General features: G+C 59.7%; 1 protein-coding gene across 1 annotated transcript in view; it reads left to right on the top strand.

The window, feature by feature from the left end:
• The window catches only part of KCNC1 (potassium voltage-gated channel subfamily C member 1), a 39,920-nt gene extending 21,540 nt beyond the window's left edge, over positions 1 to 18,380 (top strand). Inside the window, exons 2-4 of the mRNA XM_062198089.1 lie at positions 8,465 to 9,398; positions 16,151 to 16,339; positions 18,316 to 18,380. Of these exons, the coding sequence (XP_062054073.1) occupies positions 8,465 to 9,398; positions 16,151 to 16,339; positions 18,316 to 18,380 (1,188 nt within the window). The remainder of the gene's footprint in view (positions 1 to 8,464; positions 9,399 to 16,150; positions 16,340 to 18,315) is intronic.
• The last annotated feature ends 2,497 nt before the right edge of the window (positions 18,381 to 20,877 follow it).

The following is a 20,877-nucleotide window of genomic DNA, read 5'->3' as shown; positions in this document are numbered from 1 at the left end:
CTACTAACCCAAGTCTTCAGCCAGGGAGTGGGGGGCGGCCAGGGACTCTGCATTTGCATCTCTACTCTCCCAGCACCTCCAGTCACACAGGCCGGTGCCCACATCCATCTCCTTTGCTTCCCACCACGCTCCTCCGGGGAGGGGTTCCTACTCCCAGCTCCCCCGGCCCACCCTTCCAGGGGCTCTCGGTCTGGCCCCCCACCCCCACCCCCCAGGTTTCCCGGTTGCTAAATCTGCAGACCTCTCCTGCAGCGCCGCCCCACTGGATCTCTCTGAGGCTGTGCCCTCACAAACACCTGCCCCTGTGCTCCAGGGCCTGGGCTGCCCCGCGCTCAACTCCCTGGGTCACTGCGCTGCTGGGGGCCTGCACAGGAGGTGACCCCAGCCTCACTCACGTCGCGTGGGCCGAAGGAGGGAGGCAGCGGCGGGGCTTTCTGCCTCGTCTCCCAGGGTCTCCCAGCTCAGTGGAACAGCTCCCTCCGTGACTGACGTCCCAGGCTTTCCTACATGGAGACACTGCGCTCCCAGGCGCTCCACTACGATGGGCCCAGGGCAGGAAGGCCTGGCCAGGTGCAGAGCTGGGGAGGCTGGGCGCGGGGACTGAGCGGTGCCTTTGACGCCGCTCCTCCTCCTTCCTCTCTGCATTTGGTTTCACCCTTAGGACCGCCTGGGAGGCAGGGCCGGGAGGGCTCAGAGTCCCACCTACAGCCCAGGCTGCTCTGACTTCAAGGGCCTGCCCTATCCGCTGTAGTAGCTGCCTGCTTCAAGGAGACTCACCTGCTTTAAAAGAAACTTTTTATGTATCTGTTCATTAGAGAGAGAGTCTGCTGGTTCACTCCCCAAGTGGCCACAGTGGTGGGGCTGGTTCAGGCCAGGAGCCAGGAACTCTATCCGGGTCTCCCACGTGGGTGCAGGGGCCCCAGCACCTGGACCATCTTCTCTGCTGTTTTCCCAGGTGCATTAGTCGTGAGCTGGATTAGGAGCCAGGAACTCGAAGCATTGCACATGGCAATTTAGCCCACCAGCCCCTGGAGTTGCTTTTGACGATGTGGGATCTGGGAAGCAGCCGGGAACCGCGGCTGGGCAGGGCTGGAAGTGGGGAGGAGGGGAGGTACGGGCTGCTCTGTGTGCTTTGTGGCATGTGATCGGGGGCTGGATTCCCTAGGAGATGCTCATCTGCTTCACCCCCTCCTTACTGCCTGAGCAACGGCTCTGCGTGCATTCATGATGATCAAAATCCCAAGGCTGACACTCCGTAGAACGGGGTGCCCATCTCTGGTCATCCTGAAAGCTCTCCCCCCCTCGCTGGGCCTCTACTTCTCCAGCAGCCTCCTCCGTCTTGGTGTTCTGGGGTTTTCTGATGGTCACATTTCCTCCCATCCAAGGCACCGTTGATTTAAGACAGGCCATTAGTTCAGTCTCGGCGTCCTGGGGTTACAGGAAGTAATACCATTTGCAGGATGGGCCACTGTATCACGTACTTGAACTTCCAGACTCAGCATTTGGGGTGGCCGTGTTTGGATGTGACCTAGGTCTGTGGTCATGAGAATGAACTCAGTGAGGCGAGCTGTTGCGTTTGTCTGGGCTCCTGAGCCCTTAAGCGTGGATGCTCCCTCTGCAGCCCTGGGTCCTTCCTCCCCAGGTTGGATCCCAGGACTGAGAGAGCCTGTGAGCACAGGACAGGCCTGGGCAAGTAAGGGGGAAGGGATTTGGAGCTGGACACAGCGCTGCCCCCTCGCTGCCCTCCCCTGGACCCTGTCACCCTCTTCCGCCCTGTCCGTCCACTTTCTCCCGCTCAGGGACACTTCCAGGGAAAGGGACATACCCCAGGGCCAGTATGAAAGTGTCCACCATTGGCATGGACAGGGCTCAGGGCCCTGGGCAGAGCCTCGCCTCAGAGAATGAGTGTCAGGTGTGCCCAGCCAGACTCGGATTTCCCTAGAAGGCCCAGGCATGCACACACACCACAGATCACACATGTCCCGATAGAAGCACACACACGTGCAAGTGCATATGCACACAATATCCCATACACAGTGTGCACATACCACAAACCACACGTCCCCATACATGCCCATGCGCACACACCACACTCCATACATCACCCAATACACACACACACCATCCCCTCACACACACACATTTGTTCCCATACACAGATACACACACATGCAGACCCAGCATCCCAAACACAGCCCCATACAAACACACCACAAACCATGCTTATTCCTATACTAGCACACACACACACACCATTCCATAATATCCCTGCCTCCTACATACCCCGTGCATGTTCTCATGAACATGCACACACACACACGCTCACGCGTGTGCTTGTCCTACTTGCGTGAATCACATACAAAGAACCTCAAAAGGTCACAGAAAATGAAATCCAAAGATAAGTTTGTTTTGGTGCAAAAAAATTTTTTTTTAGATTTATTTTTTTACTTGAAAAGTAGCGCAATAGAGAGGGAATGAGAGAGAGAGAGAGAGAAAGAGCGAGCTTCCATCTGTTGGTTCACCTCCCAAATGGCTGCAACAGCCAGGGCTGGGCTAGGTTGAAGCTAGAGTCAGGAACTCCTTCTAGGTCTCCCACAAGGGTGGCAGGGACCCATGTGTTTGGTCCATCTTCTGCTGCTCTCTCAGGCACGTTAGCCGGGAGCCGGATTGGAAGCACAGCAGCCGGGACTTGCTCTCATATGGGATGCTGGTGTGACAGGTGGCAGCTTAATCTGCTGCACCACAACACCAGTCCCACAAAAAAAAAATTTAAATCCACACATACAGGAGGTTTTCGCAAAGTTCATGGAAATGTGTATGTTTTAAAAGAAAAACTATCTCTGGATTTCAATTTTTTGAGCAAAATAAACTTATCTGTTAATTCCATTTTCCACGAACTTTTTTTTTTTTTGACAGGCAGAGTGGACAGTGAGAGAGAGAGGGACAAAGAGAAAGGTCTTCCTTTGCCGTTGGTTCACCCTCCAATGGCCGCCGCGGCCGGCACGCTGTGGCCGGAGCACCGCGCTGATCCGAAGCCAGGAGCCAGGTGCTTCTCCTGGTCTCCCATGGGGTGCAGGGCCCAAGCACTTGGGCCATCCTCCACTGCACTCCCGGGCCACAGCAGAGAGCTGGACTGGAAGAGGGGCAACTGGGACAGAGTCCGGCACCCCGACCAGGACTAAAACCCGGAGTGCTGGCGCTGCAGGCAGAGGATTAGCCTAGTGAGCTGCGGCGCCGGCCCCATGAACTTTTTGAAGTCCCTTCCTGCACCACATGCAGCAAACATTTACCCAAAACTCGTGTTTGGGCTGGGGTCAGGCCACCTGCACAGGTAACACCTTACATGCTCCAGCGCTGCACAGGTACCCACTGCCTCCCCCAGCACCGCCCCCAGCACGCAGATGCTCCCACACTGGACCTTGTGCTTGGCACTCACACACACATGCCCTGGCTCCCTGCTGCTTGTGGCAGGGGAGCTCCTGCCCACTGTCTCTGGGCAGGTGCTTGGTGGTGGGGAGTGTGAGAAGGAACAGTGGCCGGGGCCAGAGTGCCTGGGCCTCCTGGCCTTGATGGGGAGGCAAAGTCCACAGCAGGCACCACACACCTCCAAAGCCGCTTCCCCTCTCCTCCCCTCGCAGCCCTTGGCCAGCCCAGCACACCAGCCTGTGCCCAGCCCTAGGAAGCCCAGACAGTCTAATTCAGTTTCCCAGCCCAACTCAACTGACAATTTATTTAGGACAATTGGCCGTCCCGCCTGCTCTGCATCACTAACTCTCCATGGATTAACTCACACGCTCCACACTCCCGCTGGGCAGATTAATTGGGCGGAAAAACTGACCTGAAGCCTCTGGGGGCCTGGGGTCTGGACACCAGCCAGGGCTCCCCTGAGTGGCCGTCCTGTGTCCCCAAGCGCCGGCAACCTTGCCCTGCCTTGGCGTGCACAGAGGGACCCAGCCCAAGCTGTGCCTGACTCAGGATGAAATTGAGGCCCAGAGAGGTCAGGTGACTTGCCAAGGGCTCACAGCAGGTGAGTGGCCAGAGCAGAATGTTGGTCTTCACGCCATGTCACAAAGCATCTCCTTGTTCCCGAGATGCCAAACAGAACACAGATCCCCGCGGCGAGCCCCTGCACAGCCCTGAAAGGAAGCACATTTTTCTAAGGATGACTGTGACATAAATAATTCATAAATGAAAGTCATCGCACATATTGGTCATTTTAATAGATAGTAAATTGCCTTTGTGATTTATGGTTTCAGGGGCGGGGTTATGGTAAAAATAACTTGGCGATTTATAAAACATCTTCTTAAGTCAACAGATCGTTAGTAGGTTTGTCTGACTTTACAGCCAACTGCCTCACCACCCTGGTTGCCATAGAAATGGGATGCCTCGCTCTGTTGCCATAGCTACCACTTTCTAGAACACAATTGGTGGGTCTCTCACGGTTTGTGATTTGGTTCTGGAAAAAAACAACAGAAACTACAGCTTGAGTTTGTGCCGTATCACAGCTGATCTCGCCTGCATTGTCTTGCAATTTCACAGGGTGGCCACTCAGGTGGCCAGGCTGGGGGACAGTTGCCCTGGCACTGCCTGGCAAAAGCTCCTGTGCCTCACAGTTGGCCTGGATCCTGGGTGTGGCAGGGGCAGAGAAAGGAGACAAGGTCTGGCAGGTGACAGGAAGCCCCCAGATGATGGGCAGGGCCCAGGAGCCAGCATCACCTGAGCAGGTGGCTGAGGGCATCAGGGAAGGCCGAGGAGACAGAGGCGGGGCAGAGCCGTCCTGCGAGAGACGCAGGCACTGAGTCAGCCGCCAGCCGCTGGGCGCGGGGTGGGCAGAGGGGCTGACAGAGAACCGCCGGGGCAGGGGAGGGACTGGCTGGGCGGCAGAGCCTGGGCTCTATGTGTGCTCATGGGGGCGTGTGGGGTGGTCCCAGTGCTGGACTGCATGTGTGCTCTGGGTGGGCATGCACCGGTGCAGTGCACATGCCTCTCGGATCAGCCCTGCGCGGTGGTGTGTCTCAGTATGCTCTGTGGAGACCCCTGGCCACCTGCGTACGTGTGGCTGCCTGTGTGCCCAGTGTCTGTGCTTAGGTAATGGGTGAGGTGTGCAGTGGGTGTTAATCATGTGTGTGTCGCCAGAGTGACTGTTCCATGGCTCTGGATGATGGGGGATTGGAAGGCAGAGCTTTGGTCCTTGCCTGTGACCCCCTCCTCCCGCACAGTCCTGGAGGTGACAGCCCAGGGTTGCTCCAGCGGCTGTTCCAAGGTGTGCTGCCCTGGCCCTTCCAGTGGAGGTTCCCCTCCTGCCCGGTCAGCTGACCCAGGACCTCCCCATCCCTTACGCCCTCCTTCTGGCTGAGCAAGGTGGCAGGCCAAGGCTGCAGCCGGCGATAATTCCCTGAGCACAGCAGGTGCAGCATCCCCCCTCGAGGGGCTGCTCCAGCCCCATGTTGGCAAGTCCTGGGCAGTGAGGCCTAAGAACTTCTCCAGCATGGCCAGGCTCCAGCCAGTGGATCCGGTACCCTGCTCCTTCATCACTGGGGATGGACAGAACCTCCTCTTTAATGGAGTCTGGGCTGTGGGTGCCAAGCTCCGGGATGGAATCATTCAGACAGAGTCAGAGCCCTCTGCCCAGTGAGCAGCGCTGTGACTTCAGCTCCTAGAACTCTGGCGACTCAGTGGTGGAAAGAGTCCAGCTTCTAGACCTCAGTGATCTCGGGTCCCTGTCCCAGCTTCCTCACTGGCTGTTAAACCTTGGCCTGCTCCCGGGGCCCATCTGCATCTGGGTTTCCTTCTGGACGCAATGGGGACGTGACCACCTGCTTTGCCAGCTGGGTGCAAGGAGTAAAAGTCCCTAGCAGGTCCTCAACCTTCAGTAGCTTCTTCCTCTCTCCTTCCTGTGTTCAGCTGGCCCTGGAGGATGGACGGGAGGGAGCCAGGCCCTTGGGTGACCTCCCGCTGGTCTCCACGTGAGAGGGGCAGGGTCTGTAGCTCTCCATGTGTCCCCTGCACCTGGACATTCCTGGGGCTGTGCTTACGACAGAGAGAAGAGCAGAGCTTACAGCAGCAGAGGCTGAGAAGGCCCAGGTCCCACCCCAGGTTCGTGTCCGGCTCTAGACCTGGCTTTTGCCACCCGCTCTCTCTCACTCCATGGCACCGGGGCCCCGAGGGAAAGACTCTAGAAGGCTGTCCATTGACCTGCGAGAACCAAGGATTTTTCTACTGTAACCTGATAAGGCCTACCCTCTTGCTGGGGCCCCACTTGCACACCAGGATCTGTACTGTGACAGCGGCAAATGAGAGGAGAGCTCATAGGGCCTGGGGGAGCCCTTGGGATGAGCCAGAGTTGGAAACAGATCTGCTGCCTCCCTGGAGATGGATATAGAGACTCCTTGGTGGTCGTGGGGTGGGCGGATCCCTTCACTTGCTGCCTCCTAGGGGCTTCGCAGCTGCCAAGTGGAGCCTCACCCCAAGGGAAGGTCTGCTGAGCGGGCAGTGGAAGATGAATGGGGTTTTTCCAGACAAGACTGGCAGGAAGACTCTCGGGTGGAAGGGACAGCAGGTGCAAAGCCATGGAGACCGGGGAGACACTCTGGTCAGAATAGCAGTGTTGCATGCGGTAAGAATGTGGGGTATGTGTAGGGACAGGACGCCCAGGAGTCCAGGGAGGCCGGGGGATGGAGAGTCTTGTTGCCAGGCTGAGGGGTTAGGCTTTGCTCTCAGGGCAGCATGGGCAGAGCTGAATTCCTAAGGGCAGCTCCCTCTGGCAGCTGTGTGGAGGGTGGGCTGGTGGCCGAGACCAAAGCCTAAAACTTGCAGTAGCTCAGCTGAGAGAGAAGAGGGTGGATGTGGAGGTTTTAGGAGGGGGGATGTCCAGGCTGATGGGGCAGTGGGCCCTGCCTCTTGGCATCCCCTAGACACCCACAGTGTGTGTGTCCCTCTCCTCTGACACTAAGGCCAGGGCACAGGGCGTGGCTGGGGATGACATGACCTGCCTTTGGGAAGTCTGAGCTGTGAACCAAGCTCCAAGATACCCCACATACCCCACCCCCGCCCGCCCAGAGGGAATCAGAACTCGAAGGCAGGGATGTATTTCTTAGCTCCAAGAACTCAGGTGACCTTGGTGATGGAAAGAGCTCTGGAGCAAGGTGGACTTGGGTCAGCGGTGGTGGCCTCCTCCAGTTCCTCCCACGTGGCTTTCCCGGACTTCCTCTGTGGTGCCCTGGTTCTGAGCTGGGTGGGCCCTGAAAGAAGAGCCTTCTGGCCGCGGAAGGCCTGGCTTGAAGTTCCCAGGGTGCCTCTCTTCCCCCAGGGTGCACGCATCACTCTCACCCTTTCCCAATCCCACGACTTCAGAGGGTTGAGGGAGCTCAGCTGGTCAGTCCATGGCACTGTCTCTGTCCCTGTGTGTGTCCTTCTCCCTTAGCCAGGCAGGGGGTCCCTGGGGGCATAAGCTCGTGCCTGGTGAGGAGTGGAAGGAGGAGAGGATAGATGCACGACTCCATGAGTAGCTGGCCGGCTGGGTGACGGATGGATGATGGAAGGGGGAAAGGGAAGAAGACTGACAGGTGGAAGGAACAGAGTAGAGGAAGGGGAGGAGCTAAGGGGAACGCTGGGATATGGAAGGGTGGATAGGCGGGGAGGGAGGGAGATGGAGGGAAGGGTGAGTGGTGGACAGGCATATGAATGAAAATACGGATGACTGGGTGGAAGAGAGAGAGAGAGGAGGGAAGGAGGATGACGGCGGACCGCTAAGTGAAATGAGGGGTGGGCGAATGGAAAGACTGATGTGCTCAGCTTCCGGAAACTCCCACAGTGCTCCAGTGCCAACCGGACCGTCACCATCCTGTGATGGGAGACGGGCAGCTCTCTTCCTCTTGGCCCGCTCCTGGGCCTCGGGCTTCCCCGCGAGAGCAGTGCGGTGTCTGGGCCCAGGTCATCTCTGCAGGGCGCTCTCTGGCTGCCATTCTGAATCGCCAACCTGGCCTCTTCCCCCAACCTGGTTTCAAAGCCCGTGGAGTTCCTGCGAGGTTGGGGGCCGGCTCTGTGGCTCTACCAGGCTGTCCCCAGACGCCCCCAAGGGCCAGGGGAAAGCCCTCAGCGCGGAGGCCCGCAGTCCCTGGAGGCAGGGCGCCTTCTCCCACCGCCCCGCCCCGCAGTCCTTGATGTGACAGAGGGGCGCTGGCAGGCAAGCGATGCGCTCCCTGAGGGCCTGATCCGCTGAGGCTGGCCGCTCTCAGTTCCCTGCACACTTCAGCCGCCGCGGGGGGCCTCTCACTCAGGTAAAAGTTCAGTGAGGCACTGAGTGCGCCCCTTCCTTTCCAGGGAGGTTTTAGCCTCGAGGAGGGGGCCCTGTGCACACGCCTTCCCCCGGCACAGCCCCCTGAGTCGACCCACGCCCTGGGCGTCGAGGTCTCACTCTGACACTGTCTTTCTCCCCTCCTCCTTTCCCCTCCCCCTCCGGCAGTACGTGGCCTTTGCCTCTCTCTTCTTCATCCTGGTCTCCATCACCACCTTCTGCCTGGAGACCCACGAGCGCTTCAACCCCATCGTAAACAAGACGGAGATCGAGAATGTTCGGAACGGCACGCAAGTGCGCTACTACCGGGAGGCGGAGACGGAGGCCTTCCTCACCTACATCGAGGGCGTGTGCGTGGTGTGGTTCACCTTCGAGTTCCTCATGCGCGTCGTCTTCTGCCCCAACAAGATCGAGTTCATCAAGAACTCGCTCAACATCATCGACTTCGTGGCCATCCTGCCCTTCTACCTGGAGGTGGGGCTGAGCGGCCTCTCCTCCAAGGCCGCCAAGGACGTGCTGGGCTTCCTGCGCGTCGTGCGCTTCGTGCGCATCCTGCGCATCTTCAAGCTCACGCGCCACTTCGTGGGGCTGCGCGTGCTGGGCCACACGCTGCGCGCCAGCACCAACGAGTTCCTGCTGCTCATCATCTTCCTGGCCCTGGGCGTGCTCATCTTCGCCACCATGATCTACTACGCCGAGAGGATAGGCGCACAGCCCAACGACCCGAGCGCCAGCGAGCACACGCACTTTAAGAACATCCCCATCGGCTTCTGGTGGGCCGTGGTCACCATGACGACGCTGGGCTACGGGGACATGTACCCACAGACGTGGTCCGGCATGCTGGTGGGGGCGCTGTGCGCGCTGGCGGGCGTGCTCACCATCGCCATGCCCGTGCCGGTCATCGTGAACAATTTCGGGATGTACTACTCCTTAGCCATGGCTAAGCAGAAACTACCAAAGAAAAAAAAGAAGCATATTCCGCGGCCGCCGCAGCTGGGATCTCCCAATTATTGTAAATCTGTCGTAAACTCTCCACACCACAGTACTCAGAGTGACACATGCCCGCTGGCCCAGGAAGAGATTTTAGAAATTAACAGAGCAGGTAGGAAGCCTCTTAGAGGCATGTCGATCTGACCTTTCACCTCCGCCCTCCCGGTAGCGATGATTCCAGATTCGGTCAGACTGCTTCCTTAGTCCCGTGGGCCAGCCCGGACCCCGCACCCAGTCTCGAGGTGTGGAGCCTGGGGTGGGGGGCCCAGGGCGCTGCTGGGCAGCCAGAGTCAGAGGGCCGAGAGTGCCTGCTGGAGGAGCCCTCCCTGCCGGCCCCGGGGGAGGAGGCTGCGGCCGCTGGGGCTCGGGCCGAGCGGAAGGGACGGCGCGGCCGGGAGGCTGCCGGGGACTCTCGCAGCACCGGGAGCCGGGCGGCTGCTGCCGGGGTGGGCAGAGGCCGGGCGCGAGTCTCCGACTCAGCGACTGAGCCCGTGCTGGGGCGGGGCGGGTGCGGTTGGGGAAGGCCGGACAGCAGCTTGCTCCGGTCCTTAGCGAGGCTGCCTTCGGGCCGCGTGGACGGCGGACGCGGTGCGTGGCCTCCGGGCAGGAGGGGCCCTGCGGAGGCCGTAGCGAGGGTTCTCGCCCCCACCCCCGCTCGCAGTAGAGCCCGTCTCCGCAGACCTCCTGCTCCGACTTCCGGCTGCCGAGCTCCGGGGCCCGCCCCGGGAGCCACCTCGAGCCCTCCGTGCCGAGCACTTACCCCATAGCATGCCGAACCAACTCATCTTCCACCACCACCCTAGAGTTTAGCGTTTATCTTTAGGAACCTGTTGGAGTGACTCTGGCTTTCGCGGTGTCTGGCTGGGTTGATGGTCGAGTGGGCGTGTCCGGTGACCTCCTGATGGCAGCGGCTGGTGAGCAGCGGACCAGAGGGGAGCTAGGTGACAGCGCTCCAGACCGGCAGCCGCCCCTCCCCGCCACCGAGGCCCCTCCCCCACCCCGGCAGTAGGGACTGCAGCAGCAATACAGGACATCCCCACCGGTGTAGTCACCTCCCCGTGCACTCCCTGGGCGGCGGGCGCGCTACAATACTAGTCTCCGTGGGATATATTCTAATATTCCATGGCTAGTGGTTCGTTATGGGACTCTCTCAGTTTTATGAGAACCTGCACATAGCACATAAAGTTGATCATGGGGCTCTGGTCTGAAGATATAAAAGCCCGTAGTCTACCTCTACCCATGGAATGCCATCACCTTATTCTGTGGACACAGGCAACTCGGTGGGACGAATGACCCGGAGAAGAAGGGTGGCACTGAGCTGAGAAGGGGCACAGGGGAGCGGGAGGCTGACGTGAGAGACCTCGTAGCTCGGAGTCCGCCAAGGACGGCCCCGCGCCTGCCTGGTTCTGGCCCCCGGGGCTGCAGGCCAGTGCAGCTCCCAGTATGGACTTTCCCCCACCCCTGCTAGAGCGGCCTCCCCCAGTGGGTGCCTGACCTCCCTCCCTGCTGAGGAACTCCCTCTGACCCGCCCCGCCCCGCCCCGCCCCGCTGTGGCCAGTGCAGTGCCCCTTCTCTGCCCTGGGGACTTTGCAGCCCCTACACCCTGCTCCCTACTCTCCCCTTGCTGGGATTTCTGAAGGCACCTGAGAAGAGTGTGGTTCATGTGCTGAGCTGGGTGGCAGGCACCGGGGGGCAGTGTTTGGGGAGAGCCCTGGCCACCTCTGTGCTGGGGATTAGCTAACATTGACCTCAGGAGCCACCATCAGGGCAAGGAAGGTTCCTGGGGCTCTGGGGCAGGTCTGGGCTGGCTCCACTGAGCCAAAGCAGGAAGAACTCGGCCTGGCAGGCGTCACCATGGCTGTCCTTGACCCTTCCAACACGTCCTCCCCAACACTGGAGCTTTCAGGATTGGGGCCCCAAGCATGGGTGCTCCAGGCTAGCGCATCATGGCTCCCCAGTTCACTCTGGGCAGGCGGATTCCTCTGTACTCCCAGGCAAGACCAGTGTTTATCCGTGTCCTGAGGAGGGACACACACGTGCACACACGCACACATACAACAGGAAGGTGTTCCGACATGCACAGCAGCTCGTCACGAGGACACCAGCCGCAGCAGCCACACAAAGCCCCTGCATCGCCCCAGGCTCCACTGCTCCTTCCCCGCCTCGGCAGTGCCGTGCCCAGGGCCGCCCTGCCCCGGCTCCAGGTTTCAGGACCCAGAGAACACTGCCTTGAATGATCTCCAGGACCGAGGAGCCTGGATGTCCAGGGCCTCCTGCTCAGACACTCACTTCCCCTGGTGGCATTGGTGCTATCCTGATGTCCACACCTGCCCTCTCCCCCCAGCTCCGAGACCCCCAGCTAGTCTGAGCCCCATCCCTTACAGAGCACTCCTGCTTCCACCTGCTGGCCTGAGACCCTGAGGATCCACCACCGAGAGGTGTGGCCCACAGGGGCGTCCCCCGCCCCCACCTCCACACCGCTGGGTCCTTTCCCCTGTACTTCCTTTCTTCTTGTAGCTATGCCCTTCCTGGGCAAGGGCTTGGGGGTGAGTTTGTGAGAGAGCGAGGGGAAGGCCTTTGCAAGGCTGGCAAACATGAGGGTAGACCCCAGACCTGCAGGAAATGGGGGAGGTGAGATGCAGCCCCCTCCCCCCAAGGCTCTTCTAGCCTCACTGCACACTGAGAACAGCCAAGCAGCCTCGCACTCTGAGATTCTCTGATCCACCTTTCTGACCTGGGTAGGGGTCAAGTGCAGCCATCTGGGCCCAGAGGGCATCCCAGCCCACGCCGCCCCAGGCCAGGCAGCAGGACTGAGGTGGGCCTCCCGGTCTTGCCAGCAGCACCTCCCTCTCAGCTCCAGCCTGAGTCACTCCTGAGGTCTCTGTGTGTGTCTGTCCCCAGGACGATCCACGGCTGCTCTGTCCTGTGTTCGAGATCTTGTGTGTGTGTGTGTGGGGGGTGTGGGTCGAGGGTGTAATTCTCACCTGGCGCAGCAGCCCCGGGGAAAGCAAGGAAAGCGGCTTGTTTCCTGAAGGGACCCCCTCCCCTACCTCCGCGGCCCCCCGGAGCTCCCCCTGTCCTGCCACGTCCATCCATGTGTCTCATCCATCTCTACTCCTGTGATGTGGGTTGGTCCTTTGTGGTGCCGTGTTCAGGGCTGCCGGGGCTCATCTAGGTGAGCGGGAGGTGGTGGCCGGGTGGAGATGGGGGACTGGCGGCCAGACTCCCTTCCTCCCTGTGGGCACCGTGGGGCAGCCATAGAAGATCCCATAGAAGCTGCTCCCCCAAGGCGCCACCACCCGGGTCTCAGTCAGCTTTGGGGGCGGGGGTGGGGCGGTTCTCCCTGGCAGCAGCAGGGAAGTCCCAGGGGGCAGGGCTGCAGAGTTGCATGGAGCAGCCATGGTGTTGGCCACTGGGACCCTGAGTGGGGTCCTAGCTGCCCCCAGGTGAGCTGAGGGGGAAGCAGCAGACTCAGAGGGCCAGGCATGGGTGTTCTTTTCCGTGTTGTTCGCATTCTCACTTTCTCTCTCTCTCTCTCCACTAATCATGTTTCTCTCTCCTCTCTCTCCCTCCTCGTTTTGTTGCGTGACTCGTGCCGGTTCTCGTGGTTGTGTCTCTCCCAGACTGTCCCCATTTAACCCGGGACGTTTTTCTCTGAGTCCCCAGCTGGGCAGATCTCTTGGGATTTAACCCAAGGAACTGCCCAACCACCCCCCACCCCACCCCAGCCCTGCGTGCGCCCCGTGGCGCCCGCTGCTGGTGTGAACAGTAAGTACCTCGTCGGCGGTGCCTGGAGACAGGGGGGGCAGAGAAGCCAGCCCTGCTGGCTGAGGGCCTGGCCACGTGGGGTCTCCTTGCTCCAAAGTTTAAAAAAAAATGACCCCCTCCTCTCGGACGCTCATCTCAGCCATTTCAGAGCCTGGAAACCATCTCCGAGACGCTGCCCATGCTGCCATTTCACCATCGCAGGCCTGTGGGGCTAGGGGAGGCCTGGGGGCCCTGGGCCAGGTGAGGCAGGGCCCCCAGGCTTCTGGAGAGCAGGTGGGAACCAAGGCGCCTAGCTGCCATCTCATCCGAAGGCCGGGCCAGGGCAGGAGGGTGCGGGGATGGGTGAGTGTCTACCCCCGGCCCTTTGCACAGCTTCCTCGGATGTAGACAGTTGGCCTTCTTTGGTTTGTCTCTCTTGCAGCTGCCCCTCTGGATTCTGAGAGCTTCCCATACCACAGATAAACCAAGAGCCCGAGGAGGCCGGGCTTATTCACAAAGCGAGACTTAAACACCCCCACCCAATCACCGCCCCCTCCGCCAAGGTCAAGAGAAGAAGCAGGCTCTCGGGGAGTATCCTGGGAATCCCCCCAGGGAGGGTGGGGTGCCTGGCTCCCATTCCCTCCCCACCCCCCACGGGTGGGAGATCCCTGATGGCTACTCCTTGCCTCCTGCCTCTGCGGGGAATACCCGTGCTAAACGTGGGGCCCTCTGAAGGTTGTGGGAGCCGGGAGCCCCCAGGATAGGGAGGGCTGGTGGGCAGAGCCAGGGGGCGGGGACTCAGAGCCAGAGGAGGGACCTCAGGCTGTACCGTCTCCCTGGAGGCAGAGGCAGAGAGGGAGCACCCACCTTTGACCCTCCCCTAGGCAAGAACACAGGCTGCAGATTCCACCCCTGATGGGCGGTGGCCAGCAGAGAGACAGCAAGTGCTCACCCATCTCCTAGCCGGCTGCTGCCTGGGAAAGCTCATACAGGCACTGCAGCACCCCCCGGCTTCCACACTCTCCCTCCCCAGGACCCTCCTCCTTCAGCCCAGAGAGCTCTGGAAAGGAAGACAGGGGCTGACCAGAGTGGGAGGCAGGACGGGCGTGTCTGGGAGCACACGTGTGTGCCCGCAGACACGCCCCTAGGTGCTAGGCAGCTCCGGAATCCAGAGAGGCCCCAGTCCCAGTCCCATGGTGTCCAAGTTACTGGCCTTTCTGGTGGAGAATCAGTCGGGGAGCGAAGCCCCTGGGATTTGTCAAGAAACGCACTGTACGTGAAATGCTTTGCCACCTTGTACGAGAGACTTTTTTTTTTTAAGTTCCAAAATTATGATGGGATTTTTTTTTGGATTTGCTTTATGAATAAACCTGATTGGTCCATTTCTCTTTTGACTGACTGCCTCTTTGTAGTGACATGATGTGCACACGGGTGGTGATCCCGCCCACGTGCACGCCGAGGTGTGCACGCGGGGAAGGATCACTTCTGCGTGTAGTTACATGATGTGAACAGGATCACGGGAGAGCGTCACATGGGGTGGAAACTGTCCCCAGGCTTCTCTCCCCCATCACCCTCGAAAGCTGTCAGAGAGCCTCCCCTAACGTGGTCTCGCCCACGTTGGTCTCTTTCCTCCACAAAGGGGTTGCCCTTGAGGCTGTCGCCCTCGATCCACTTTCAGAGTTGGCTCCACCTGGGGAAGAAAGGGTCTGCATTGAGGGCAGAGAGCGGGGAGAGGCTCGGTCCCCAAGAGTCACGGGGCAGGGGCAGAGACCAGTCGGAGCTGCCTGGGAAAGGCAGCCAAGGCTCCCCGGAGCCGGGAGAGACGGGGCTCCTCGCTCTGGCCATGCTTTGCTGCCACGCCTTCTCCCGGTTCCTTCTCAGGCTACCGCAGAGGAAGACACCCGAATCTCCCCCGCCCCAGTCCATCAGCTGCTGTTGTCTTCTACACCTCCATTTGCTCTGCTTTGCTGGGGACACTGGCGAGAGGAGACAGAGGAACAGGAGTCCCTCCCACGTCCATGTCCCGCCGTCACAGCGTCATGCATACATCCCTGTTGTGCCTGTACACGCTGACCAAGCCTGCTGGGGACAGCCCGGGGGCGGGGAACAGAGCAGACTGAGTGGGCAGCGTGGGTCTGCGTGGAGAACGGAGCAGATGCGCTGGGCAGGTGGGGTCTGCATCGGGACAGAGACCACTGCGTGGCCGTGTGTACAAGCGGGTGGGGCATCAGAGTGGCCAGATCAGGTCCTTATGGGGACAGAGTAGACCGCATGACCAGGCCTGGTCTACACAGGGGACAGAACGTGACAGTGACCAGATAGGGTCCCTCTGGGACAGGGGAGGCTCAGTGACCAGGCTGAGTGTGAATGGGGGACAGAGTGAAGGATACCAAGGACAGAGCAGCAGAGGGGCCACACTGGGTCCATACGGGGATAGAGACTGCCTGGCAGTCCTGGTCTGTACAAGAGGCAGCACATCAGAGTGGCCACGATGCAGTGGTGGGAGTGGGGCAGGCTGAGTGACCGATGGCGTGTGTGTGTGTGTGTGTGTGTGGCGGGGTGAGGGGGTGGGGAGGTGGGGACAGGATAAACAACCCAGTGGTCAGATGGGATCCAACCGGAAGTGGAGTGCAGTTGGTCAGTGTTTGAATGCGGCTAAGGAAGCCTGCACAAGTGGCTGGGTGCGGATGTGAGGCAGACAGGCTCTGGTCAGCAGCAAAGGGGTCTGCAAAGGCCACCTCTCTGGCCTGGAGTGCTCCGCGTGTCTGTCTGTCTTCTCCCCGAGCTCTGTGTCTGGCCCCCTCCCCATGACGGCATCCACACCATCCTGTCTCATTGGCCCCGCCTTAGGCCCTGGGCCCAGCCTGCAGCACTGCACCTGCTGGACCCATCACCCACTCATCTTTTTGCAAACTTTGAGCAAACCCAGGAGTGCCCCCACCCCACCCCACCCCCAGCAGTGTGGGTAGCCCCCAGGCTGCCCACCTCCCAAGTCTCGAACCCTCCATGGCTCCCTTGTGCTAATGCCCTGTCTTTGGCCTGTTCCCTCCCTCCCCCCCCCCCCCAACAACTAAACAGTTTTCAGTGTCTCAATAGCTTCTGCTTATATGTTTGAAGATTCCAAACTGAATGGGGAGGTGGCGAAGGCCGCGCTGGCGAACGAAGACTGCCCCCACATAGACCAGGCTCTCACTCCTGATGAGGGCCTGCCTTTTACGCGCTCGGGCACCCGCGAGAGATACGGACCCTGCTTCCTCTTATCAACCGGGGAGTACGCGTGCCCGCCTGGTGGAGGAATGAGAAAGGGTATGTAGAGGAAGCTGGGGCACTGTGCATCAGCCGGGCCCGCCTCGCGCTCCTGCAGATGGGTGGGCAGGGCGGTGGGGGAGGGGCAGGCAGGCCCGCTGAGGGGGGCAGCCCCTGGGGGTCCATGTCCCGTCCCCCCAGTGGGATGTCAGGCTGGAGGACGGAACCTGAGGCCCGGGCAGCTGTGGGCTGGGACTGAGCTAAGGGCAAGATACAGGGGCTTGGCAGGCGGCTGGCTGACCTCATGCTATGGCCCTAAGGCAGGGGAGGGGGCCCTTGGGTATAGGGGGAGCCTTGACTCCCCCCAAGGCTGCTCCGGCAGATGGCAGGGCAGGTCCACAAAGCTCAGTGATCTCTTCTCTCCCTTGCTTGGGGAGGGCAGAGGGCTGGGCCTGGCCTGCCCAAGGCCATGTAAGCTGAACTAACGGAGGTCCTTGTTCAAGAAGAGGCATCCTTCACGAGGCCAGTGGGAGGGAGGCATGAAGGGAGAGCTGGCTCCAGAGCTTAGGGGAAAGGCCACCGCCGTTGCAGAGGGAAAGAGTGTGCCAGTCAGAACACTGCTGGTGGCAGGCAGCATTTTATGCCGCCTCTTCCATGCCTGGTGCCCACTGGCCACTGCCCTGGGTGCGGTCAGCGCCCCCTTGTGGCTGGTGAAGGCTGAGACAAGTGGTGGCCTCTGCTCAAGGTGGCCTTACAGTCAGAACTTAGGGCTGACTGGGCTGGAGAGAGGCTTCTAGGAGAGCTTGAGCTTGGGCTGAGGAGAGGCTTGGGGTGGGGTCCAGAACAGCCTCGCTTGAGGCTCCAGGCATTGGCCTGGGCCGGGAAGGCAGAGGCAGCCTTCCCGGTGCACAGACTGGCTGGGCGGCTCGTGCATGTCTTGGAGCAACTCACACGGATGCATGTTGACCTGGGTGAGCAGGCTGGGTCAAGCGAGTGGCCGGGGGTGTTAAAGGAGCTATAGCTGGTGGAGTCTGTGGCCATTCAGAACTGCTCTAGCGTTGAAGTGGTTAAACCATGCAGAAGGGAGACAGGGAATCCAACCAAGGCAAACCCAGCAGAGGAGAGGCAGCCTACACCGAGACGAGGGACAGACCTCAGGTCACCAGTGCTTAGCTAGGCGCCCCTCATCTAGGCTGGTCCCTGCTTCTCTGCCCTGCCACCAGGTCCCTTGGACCCCCAGTGCACAGTGAGTCATGCCCCACATGGTGCTGCACGATGGAGGGCTGCCGGCCTTGGGGAGGCGCCAGCCTCGGCACCCCCCACGGATGGGCCTGATGCTCCCCTTGGCAACTGGCTTTCCCCAGGGGAGGCTCTGGCCTGCCGGGGAACAGGGGCAGTGCTGGGGTGGGAGTGTGAAGCAGGCAGACCATTCCCCATGGCCCAGCCCTGCCCAGGGAGGTCTCACGGCAGCCTGTCTTTTTCCTTCGGAATGTTGGGTTACTAGGTGCAGCCCCAAACAGCAAGCAGGAGGGTCTTTTCTTCCTTGGCTTCCAGAAGCCCAGAGAATGTGGGACGGAAGCAGCCGCATCTCCCTGTAGTGGCTAGGAGACCCAGCGGCGGCACTGTCCACGGGTGACACCCCACCGCAGTCCCGCAGGGCTTCAGCACCAGTCTTTAGCAGGTGCCAAGGGTGAAGCTCCCCCACCCACATCCACTTGGCCGGCACTCCCACGGGGTCACCACGGTGGCCGAGGGCGTGCCTGTCTCCTAAGTCACTGCAGGCGTTGGAGTTCATGTGCAGAGTAGGAGAAGAGTTAGGGACGCGACCTGTTCCCCCCACCCCCCTCCAGGAGGGAGAGAAAGGCTGCGAGGCTGGCTCACTGCATGGGAAAACCAAGCCAGCTGGAGAAGACTCTGCCTGCCTCTGCATGCCGCTGTTCTGTCTTTCCTCCTCCTTCCTTAAAAAACTAAGTACCAAGCGGGACGGGAAAGCCGAGAAGAGAAGCTCAAGTGTTAATTGTATTCTTTACATACAGATCTTTGCAAAGAAAGCCCTGTCATTGCTAAGTATATGCCGACAGAGGCTGTGAGAGTGACTTGACCAGGCGGCTTGGCCGAGGACACTGGTGGCTATTAAGCATCTGGGTGGACCTGCAGCCCCTCCTCACCCTCGGACAGAGTAAATTCACGCCATGCAGTTTTGCCGGACGAGTCCGAGTGAGTGGCCCAGGCCCTGTACTAGGACGGACGTAGCTTTTTCTACGGCCAAATGGTAACTGACCGTAGAGGATTTCTTTTCCTTCTTTTCATTTTTAAACCTTTTCTTTTATTTGGGGAGGGGGAGGTGGAGGGGTTCCTTAGCATGACTTGCATGAAGTTCAACAGAAAACCCAGCCAAACCAAACCCACCACCCCCCTGCAACTGTATGCTCACCCTAAACGACAACAAGAACGGGAAGGCAAAAGTCCTCGATTTTCTTTCAAAACTCTTTTACTTTCACACACGTTGTTGGAGCCAAACTGTAACGGCGTTCCGTAGAATCCTGTACATTCCCGGGGGGGGGGGGGCAGGAGCGAGGGAGGAGGGGCGGGGAAGGAGGACGGATCGCTTCTCCTTTTGTACACATGCTGGAGAGCCAAGGTTCCAGAGAGGGCAGTCGGTCAGTCATCGGTCATATTGACCTCACCTCCATAGTTCATCTCTCCCGTGGAAACCGAGAACTTTGCTCCGAGTAGAATTGTGGAAGCCCGCACTGCCGCCTCCCTCCCTCTCGGTCTGCCACGCTCGCCACCCAGCGGACGCCTCCCCGAGACCCCTGACAGCGGCTAGCCTAGGTCGATTTCTCTCATCTTACCGGTGTGTAGCTGCGTGTGACCAGCTTCCATGACAACTCGTTCATAGTAAATCATCCCCACCGTGTGGATTTTCCAAGTGTTACTTTCAAACCAGGCTGTAGAGCACCAAAAGATCAGGACCCCGGGAGGAGCTCCCTCCTCCACCTTACTAAGGCACAACCTGGCATTGTATGCAATTTAGTACTTCCGAGTAAAAACCTGCATGCCCAATGTTATGCAAAGCGATTCTAGCATGAAATAAATTTTGCATCATGGTTTCTGTATAGTCTAAAGCAGATTTGTTTTCCTGAAGCAATTGGAGGTTTGCAGAGACACACTTCTGCATCTCGAATAAATATAGTATTTTCCCAACCGAAACAGAGGACAGTAGCTTGGCTTTGGTCTGATTCTAAAATTAGTGGGCGGATGGGGGGGTCGGGGGGAGGGGAGAAGGATAATGTTTTTGAAAAACACATGCTTGAATAGGGGAAAAAAATGCAACATCTCGAGCTTCACCGCAGCTCCCAACATTTCCTGGAAAGAGAGCGCTGCTGCTTTAGCTCAACGACCCCCCCCCCCCCCCCCCCCCCGGGCCCTGGCCCCTGATAATAAAAAGCTGACTTTGGAGATGAAGCTCGGACTTGGGTTTTTATTGCTTCCAGGCAGTGTCATGATTGGGTTCTGCACTCCACCTCCCCACCCTCCCCCACCGTGTCTCCGTGTGGGGGGAAAGCCAGGCCCACACGGAGAAGCTGCCCCCTGCAGGTTGGCTGGGCAGGGTGGCCCCTCAGTCTACAGGTTCCGGTGGCTGGGAGGAGGCGGGAGCTCTCAGAAGGCAGAGGGTGTATGGACCTGACCTAAGATCCGCACAACTTCTAGGAGCTTCCTGGTGTAGAGCCCTCTCTGTAAATCATGCCAGAGCTCCCTGCGACCTGTGCAGGTCACGGCCACCTCCACCCTGACACAGCTGGCTCTTGGATCTGATGGAGCCAGAGGCAGGCATCTGACTCAGGTCTGGGTGCCTTACTGGGCTGTGCCCTCGCTGGGACCAGTCTGGTGGACCACCTCAATGAATATCCCTCTCTCATCCCAGAAGGGGTGGAGCCCTCTGCTAGGGAGCTTGGGTTGCTTGGGTTGGCCCCTTGATTTTGGTGGGGGGTACGGTGGAGCCCTGGGGTTCTAGGTCCTTTCCTATCCATGGGAGACTCGAATGCTGGGTGGGAAGAGTCCCTGAAGGTCATGTCAATCGACCTCTTAGTGCTTTGCAGATAAGATGAGCCCCAGGGAGGGCAGTGGTCGGCCCAGGGCCTCCAACAAATGGGTGTCAGGCCTCCCCTGGTTTCCCTTCCCTTGACGCCAGCCCGCACAGTCTCTGAGTCCCTGATGGGATGGGTGGTTGAGAGACTTAATGTAGATGCCAAATTCTCACCTAGTGGCTTCTTTCACCCCCTCTAAGCATTTGACTCAATCTCTTGGTGCCCCGTTCCGTCCAAGAACCCAGGGCGTGAAGTTTGTGGAACCTCTGCATACAAGCCAAGCTGCTCGGCTCCTGCAGGGAGGGTAATGCTCATTCTACCTAGGGAGCCCCCTGCAAAGAAGTGCCTATGGTGGGCACAGAGTGGGACTCGACACAAAGCCATCTGGAATCCGGGTTTCTGAGGGACACAGTTGCGAATGGGGAGACGGAGCATCTACACCCGCAGGGCATCTACACACGTTGCCTTGTGCCGGCACACACCATTCGATAACCCCATCTTACAGGG

Source organism: Lepus europaeus, chromosome 7 (genome assembly GCF_033115175.1).
Source record: "Lepus europaeus isolate LE1 chromosome 7, mLepTim1.pri, whole genome shotgun sequence".
Taxonomy (NCBI): Eukaryota; Metazoa; Chordata; class Mammalia; order Lagomorpha; family Leporidae; genus Lepus; species Lepus europaeus.
Note: the sequence above shows the minus strand (reverse complement) of the source record. Positions and strands in the feature narration are given on the sequence as shown.